The sequence below is a fragment of the Macrobrachium rosenbergii genome, chromosome 2, assembly GCF_040412425.1.
Source record: "Macrobrachium rosenbergii isolate ZJJX-2024 chromosome 2, ASM4041242v1, whole genome shotgun sequence".
In the NCBI taxonomy this organism is placed as follows: Eukaryota; Metazoa; Arthropoda; class Malacostraca; order Decapoda; family Palaemonidae; genus Macrobrachium; species Macrobrachium rosenbergii.
This window is the reverse complement of record NC_089742.1, coordinates 39471699-39479601: the sequence shown is the minus strand read 5'-3', so window position 1 is coordinate 39479601 and position 7903 is coordinate 39471699. Positions and strand designations below refer to the sequence as shown.

Here is a 7903-nt window from a genome sequence, read left to right as displayed (position 1 = left end):
AAGACTCTGCGGCTGCAAGTAGCGCCGCCCTCGTGGGTGAAGACCAAACTATGTAAAACTAAAGAATACAGCCACATTCAGTTTTATTAAATCTCTACGGGTATACTTTTCCTCTCTTTCATCAGCTGGTCCTGCCTTTTCATGTGTTGCCGAAATACCAGTGACAGCAAAGGTTTTTATTAAAATACAGTCTATTGGATCTTTCATACAAGTATGTTTTAGTATCCTATAGCATTTTTAAAGCTAGTTGTTAAGTTCATATGTGGAATTACTTTACAGGTTGTTAAAACAAAAGCTTCGATGATGCATAATGCAGGCATCAGACTTGGGTTCAGCAGCCAATGTTAACTTAGAGAATAGTGATAGAATCAGAGCAGAGGTCTCTGATAAGTACAGACAGTTGCCATTGGGTACTTATCAGTAAGACTGCTTCCTGGAGAAGAGCGCTCAGAACGCCATTAAGACTTTAACTACAGTCACAATATTGTGTCGGCATATAGGATAGACAAAAGTATATAGCGTTTAAATAAAAATAATAAATTCAGAGTTGCCATTTCAGAGCGTTTCTTGCTAGATCTAGCGCGTTTCTGGACAGTCTAGCGCGTTTTTTCCTATCTGGCGCGGCCGCGCTATTTGACGCCTTTTAGACAAATATAGTCCTTTTCCAGCTGATAACATAAAATATGTTAAACTGATTGCCTTTCAGAGTCTTTTGCCCTATTGCACTGAAACAATTTCCGCATTATCATTGTTATATTATAGGAGGCCGCTCTTTCTCTCTTCCCAAACTATGCTGTAGAGTAGTAGGCTACTGTAAGATAAAGTCAAAAGATTGTTTCTGTGGAAGAAAGTCGAGAGTTTAACTCGGTGGGAGGAGAGGACAAGGGATTACTTAGGTGCGGGATTAACGAAGCTTTTAGTCCGACTCAAAACGTAATCTATCACACAAGATGCCACCCTAAAACAGCAAAAGCAGACATCATGTTATAGAGATATTTTTACTATTTACTTAGAATTTTCTCTTCAAATGAGAATTAAAGTTATGTATTATCTGCATGCAGGCATCCAGCACTTCCGTTTGTTATTAATTTCATTTTATTTAATCAATTGCTCTCTATCCATGAAGAATTTCTTATCCACTCGATATATAGAAATATGATTTAAAAAAAGACTAAATTTTTATCTGAATCTTAATGGAAAATTATAAATTTAAGTTTATAATTTTTTTGGCATTTCAAAATATCCTATCGCCTTTTATAGCGCTCCTAAGAGAGGATTTACAGCTTTTCTGGCACGTTTTGGAAGCTCCTGCAGCGCGTTTTCAAAATCAGAAATGGCAACCTGCACAATCTTGGTTTGCAAGTACTACTGATCCTTGATCTAAGGAAAACTACTGCTCTTCCCACGGGGTTTCTTTTACATGTAAGTGACATTATTTATTCACTTTGTACTTGCAGGCTTTTAGTTTGAGTGTATATTTGTAATATATGGTAGATATGCTGGTAAATATAGGCGAAAGTTTATATGTACCCGTAGCACATTGTTGAGTTTGCTCTGTAGGCTAGTTCACTAGAGTAAAAAAGGTAAATTGCTAGGTTACCGATATGTATGCTGAGTATCATGGTGGTTTTAGTGAACTGGCCATGTATATCACTTAGACCATTGTCATGTCAGTGTTATAGATAACCCCCCAAATCTAACATGGCAGCCTACTTTGTCAGGAACATTACCCTCCTAGAACCTAACAATCAAGGGCGCCTTTAAGCTATTAATGCGTAGTTTACCCTTCCCTAATCTCCTTGTTGGGGATGGAGGGTAGTGCCATCAGTGTGCCTCATGCCTTGCACTGTAGGCATTATTTAAGTTCTCTGCAGTGTTCCTTCGCCCCTAGTTGCAACCCCTTTCATTCCTTTTACCATGCCCCCATCCACAGTCTCTTGTCTTCCATCTTACTTTCCAACTTTCCACCCTTTCCCAACAACTGTTTCAATGTTATTTAGTGCTGAATGATCTTAAAGTTCCCAGTGCTTGGCCCTTGGTCAAATTTTATATTCCAATCCCGATTGCTTCCTTAATCTTACAAAACCTGGAGTGGCCAGTTTGACATCCCGCCTCCAAAAGCAGACTAGGGAAAGATGTCAAGTTGAATAGGCAGAGTTTACTGGAGCTAAGGCCTGTAGACTGTGAACAAAGCCAATATAATGTATGTATATATTGCCTTTGCTGTGAGTGCAGATGTCAGACATTAAGTAGTTTCTTTAATGTTACCTGGCCTTGCCTGTTGGTAAAAGAACTATTTTTGAGTGAAGTTTTTGTTAATCTATATATATATATATATATTATATATGTATGAAAGGCCCATAAAACTATTTAAACGTTGCAACCATATATTTCAGGAACTTTGCTTTTTGTGCCCCTGTTCACTGGCAGAATGGCAGAAGCAAGTGCTTAATATAAATAACAACTGTTAAAAGTGTTTTATGGGCGCTCTTATATTCATATGTGATATTACAGGAAAAGACATTCATATATATATATATATATATATATATATATATATATATATATATAATAATATATATAAAGGATCATTTAATTAAAGGCATTTTAAACTGTATGATGACGCAGTTTATACTCTTAATTTTTGTAGAGCCAGACATAGTTCTTAGACCAAAGAACTAAAAACTTGAATACATATTAAGACAAGTGGTAATTTTTTTTCCCTGTTACAGTCATGAGGTGTTAAGTATTACAGCTTTCAGTATTACTGAAATACTGGTTTGCTCATGGCAGTCTCCCAAAATGGCAGCAGTGGGGTTGCCATCACTAATTTAAATAAACTTTGATTCTTGGCCACATTTATTACACAGAGATAAGAATAAAAATCTAGTGTTGTGAGTTCGGGTCTGTTGATAAAAAATCTAAATCATATATGTTCTTTTTCAGACCACCTTCATGTGTTAATTTTAATGATCTTTAATTACCTTTGGGGCTTTACCAACAATGTATGAAGAATCACTATGCTACTGGGCCCGCAGGTAAGCTAGTCTCTGAAATTTTTTTATGTTCTTGGGTACTTTACTAAGTTCATGTGGCCTGGTCCCTTGAAAGCCACTTTGGCCTCTTGCGGTTGTAAGTTCCCACTAATTGGCATCAAACTAGTAATTTTTGGGGTCTCTTGCATGCAAATCTCAATTTAAAATTAAGTATGCATATTACAGTACTGTATATTCCTCCATAGTCTGTTTTCTATTAAGTTGATGGTTTTCAACACCTGATATCATTGAGGCTTCTAGAACATCTGATTAACTTGTGTAATGTAATAGCATTACATATTTTTTAGTTTTATTACTGGAGGTAACGAAATCAATAGTTTTATTCAAATGAATAAAAGTTACAAATATAGGTGCATAAACAGTTCAGTGACAATTCTTCATTTCACCAGTCATAAGTAGCTGCAATGATGTTGGCTGCAGACATTCACCATCAGCTCGAAAACAATAGACGAGAATTATATTGGCTTTGTTGTGAATGCAGACATGAGACATTAAGTAGTTTCTTTAATGTTACCTGGCTTTGACTATGTTATTAAAAGGGAAGGCCTAACTAGAAATAATAGTACTGCACAGTATACAGAATCTGATGTGCAAGTAAGATGTCTTCTGCATTGTTTCCAAAGATAACAGGCCTAAGTCCCAGATCCTGTAGGTCAATCAGTTCTCCACTTATGTCAGTGAAATGGTAATCCTGAAATCCCAATTAATGACGGGACTTGTGGTGTATAAGTTATTAAATTGACTATGGCTAGCAGAGTAAGTATTTTTGTAGTTTATCGTACATAAACAACATTTTCTGGATCTCATTTTTGCATTGCAATACAGTAGCGGTGGCACAAGTACAGTATATCCAAAATCAAAAGGCTTCAGGCACTGGAGCCCACATGAAACAATTTGAAATTTCGGAGTTGTCATTTCTATATTTGTCCGTGTGGTAAAAGGTGTCTGAAAATTTGCTCTCCTTGTGACCATGGAATAAGGTTTGTGAAGTGTGGACAAATGTATCTGAAAATTTGCTGTTCTCATAACCATGGAATAATGGTCGCCGAATGTGAACAGTTGGCTGTGAGGTTTAGGAATAGTGCATCTCTTCATACACACACATATACATTTGGTTTTATAGGTATTATTCTTTACAGCAGCTCACCTTGCACATCACTCTAGAGAACCTTTAGTACAGTACTGCGGATTCTAGTTATATTGCTTTCTGCTGTTACTTGTCATCCATTCCCATTTATTTCATCCCATTTAACTTTCCAAGTTCATGAAATTTATCTCACTGTAATTTTCATATCTCATATGAGAACAAATCTTTCAGGTGGGCCCATGAGAGTCTAGAAATTAAAACAAATAATAATGTACAAGCAGGTAGTAAAATCACAAACATAGTATTCCTGTCAGAATTCTAGGATATTAAATTCAGCTTTTTGAAAAAGCTATAATTTTAAGAATTAACAAACATACAGCAATACCACACAACTTGACTCTTGTATAAAATTTCTTATTTATATACAAATCTAAATGCTAACCTGTCTTAAAAATAAAGTACAACTATTCATTTCTGAATTATCTGTATAACATTAAATATTCTAAAATAAGACAAAATGTGAATGTAATTCACCCTTACATAAAAAAGCAAACATGGAATACATTTTAGTTGAGTCTCAATCACTTCTCTTCACCAAGTTTGGATACCATAGCATGTCGTGAACCATTCCTTTTTTTTTTTTTGCAACCATTACTTTCTAAAATTAAAGCTGATTTTATATTTATTCTCTTGGAATAATCAGGAAGAAAACAAAAATAAATGGCTTCCTTTACCTGACCTACATTGATTTACAGTTTTTACAAGACCAGTTACAAAACTGCTGTACACTGCACTGAATTTCTGTTGGTGAAAAGGTACAGTATATTGATCCATTTCTATTTATGTTGCCACTGGGGAGATTGATTGATCCATTCCTATTTATGTTGCTTGATTGGTCCATCCCTATTTATGTTGCCATTGGGGAGATTGACCATCTGTTACTACACTGTATATGATAATCCATGTAGACTGCAGGTTTACTTTGTTATACAGTTTAGAATATGGTAAGGGATTATGTAGTAGAAATAACTGGTATAGAATGTCACTCTAGAAAGGTGCAATGTCCATGGTTAATGAAAGAGGCAAGCACATTGATTTCTTCCTTCAAGTGTAACATCCAGTGACAACAACAAAAATTAAAAATAAAAAAAATTTTGTAGAGGGTTTAAGGTATGTTGTTGACAAGGAATATGATAATGTGAAACAACATTTTAAAAGACACCAAATTGTACTAATCTGGTGTAGTCAAAGGTGGCCTTAAAAACTAAACAGTACTGTATAAATATATATGATCCAACTTTTGCTGCATTTACTTGCTCACCCTTGATCCACAATGAAGTACATTATCCATAAATCTTAACACAGATTTAAAGTTCATTTAGTGAGTTACAGTATGTAGTAAGTGGGTATGAGGCTCATGTCTAATGATAACAAGTTTATCCAGATTGTATACCTGATTTCATTCTTTATTAAAATCGAAAAGGTATTTGTACCAATTATAAATGATGGCAGTAGAGATGTGTACAGAAGCATGGGTAATTAAATAAGGGGGGGGTAAATATATAGTATATAGCAATTAGTCTGCAGTGAAGGCAATAAGGATTACATTTAATATGACAAAAGGCAAGTTTAAGATCTTCCAGGACTAAGTCAAACATCTGGAAAGTAAGGTTACAGCTGAAAGAAAGGAAACCAATTACTTATTTTATTGTTACATATGACTTAAAATCTAGACTAAAATATAGGGAATGGAAGCTTACTGTAAAGAGTAACTATCAGAGTAACATCATGTGATAAGAGGGAATACACAAAAGGTCAAAAGATGGAAAAACAAAAGGAAAAGATTATGTTAATGTTGAAGGAATGACAACCTGCTGTTTTTGTTTCCACTGAGTAAACAGTGACATTTTTCTCCGAAGGGAGTAATGTGCCCTCCATGATAGAATATGGATTGTGGATGAGATTTTCACCACCTAACTAAAATATATGCCACCTCATAACTATGAATAAACCTATTAGTTGTTTAGACTGATTTAAGTCACTATTGCTCATAAAACAAAGCTCGAAGTTGAAGACTTCTATACAGTGACTAAAAAAGAGGAAGGCTATTTGACACAGTATCAGCATGAAAGAGAAAGACAAATATAAAGCAATACTGTATAAAATTCATGGCATAGGAGTTATTTTGATCATTAATTGCAGATATTCAATTTTACACATTAATAATGTCACATAAACCTAAACGTAATACTGTATAGCAATTTGTACTGTAATGAAGTCCAAGTACAGTACAGTAAATTGTTAATATTTTCACGCTAAATGTTACATTCTTTTTCCATCATCTTCACATATTTTGACACTATTGACTTTTTTTCTAGGAAGTTAACATAACCAAACAACCTTTCAGGAGTAATGTTACCTCCACCAAGGAACTCAGGAATGCTTATACCAACCATCATAAATCCAAAAAGCATCAAGTCATCAACATTTTGCCGTAATTGCTCAATTGTGATGTCAAGAGACACTCCGAACTTTTTAGCATTAAAAGATAAAGATTCCCAATAACTTTGTACAACTTCCTCTAGGTGGTCTTCCAACACTGAAGGGTGACTGCTCATAAACAGCATTGACAAGATATCACTGGCAGGATTATCAACATTACAGTGTTGCCAGTCAATCATCATGACATTGCTTTCATCCTCTGAATACATTAGCTGGCCAGCCCAGTAATCACCATGAACCACAGTTCTTATTAAGGGAAACCTCTTCCTCATTTCTAGAATATCTTTTGTATACGGTATGAGAGATTTCATTGAGTCGGCTAATGCTGTACCTTTATACATATCAGCTAAAGTGTTCAGGTTGCGTATGAAAAACTTGTCAAAGCAAGTAAATTTGAACTCTTCTGCTAAATCAGCTAAAATGCCTGACTCTCCATATTTTTCCAAGTATGCTAATCCTGCAGCATGAAGCTGAGCAATAGCCTGTACAGCTACTTTAGTCTGAGCAAGATTATTGCCTTCTTTTACAATACCACTCTTATAATTGTCATTATTAAGATCCTGCATAACAAGTGTAATTTCACCACTGAAATAGGAAGCATAATAAACTTCAGGTACTTGCAGCTTAACACCACTTTTTAAGCACATGTCCTTAAACTCCTGGGTGTTAACAAATTTATAAAAGGCTATTTCTCTTCTATCTAAGCCTCCAAGAGCAATAGTTTGTTTCCTTTCCAGTTCTCTTGGTAGCACTTTGAGCACCAACTTAAGCTGCAATTTTTCATCACCACTTCCACTGTAAACAACTTTCAGGTAAACAATTTCACTCATGAATCCTTCAGGAGTCTCAGGGTACTCATAGCTCCATGATTGTAAGGTAACAGGGTTCCCAAATTTGAGTGACAACATCTTTTCAACCCACTGATGACTAATATCTTCAATGAGTGAAAGTGGCTTCAAGTCAGAATCCATTGCTTGGCCAAGATTGGAGTACAGCACTGAACTTTGGAAATGTCTGTAACACACAATGTAAGAAAAATTAGACAAAAAAAAACAAAATTGGTAATACACACAGTATTCAATAGCATGTAAGACTTTGAGACTTAAAAGTACTTTTGTCATAGTATGTTAGTTAGCTTGTGAGGGAGAAGCATTTGGATATAGATGCACTTCCTAAGAAATAAAAGCTCTGAAGCAATTAGAATAATATAAGTTAAAGCAGTCAGCCTAAGGGTCCAACTAGGAAATCCACTGAGGCA

General features: G+C 35.2%; 1 protein-coding gene across 3 annotated transcripts in view; it reads right to left on the bottom strand.

Annotated features, from left to right (window-relative positions):
• Positions 1-4480: 4480 nt before the first annotated feature.
• The window catches only part of LOC136845332 (uncharacterized), a 48188-nt gene continuing 44765 nt past the window's right edge, over positions 4481-7903 (bottom strand). For all 3 annotated transcript variants that reach the window (XM_067115561.1, XM_067115577.1, XM_067115568.1), the window contains exon 3: positions 4481-7659. In XM_067115561.1, the coding sequence (XP_066971662.1) occupies positions 6459-7616 (1158 nt within the window). In that variant the 5' untranslated portion in view covers positions 7617-7659 and the 3' untranslated portion in view covers positions 4481-6458. The remainder of the gene's footprint in view (positions 7660-7903) is intronic.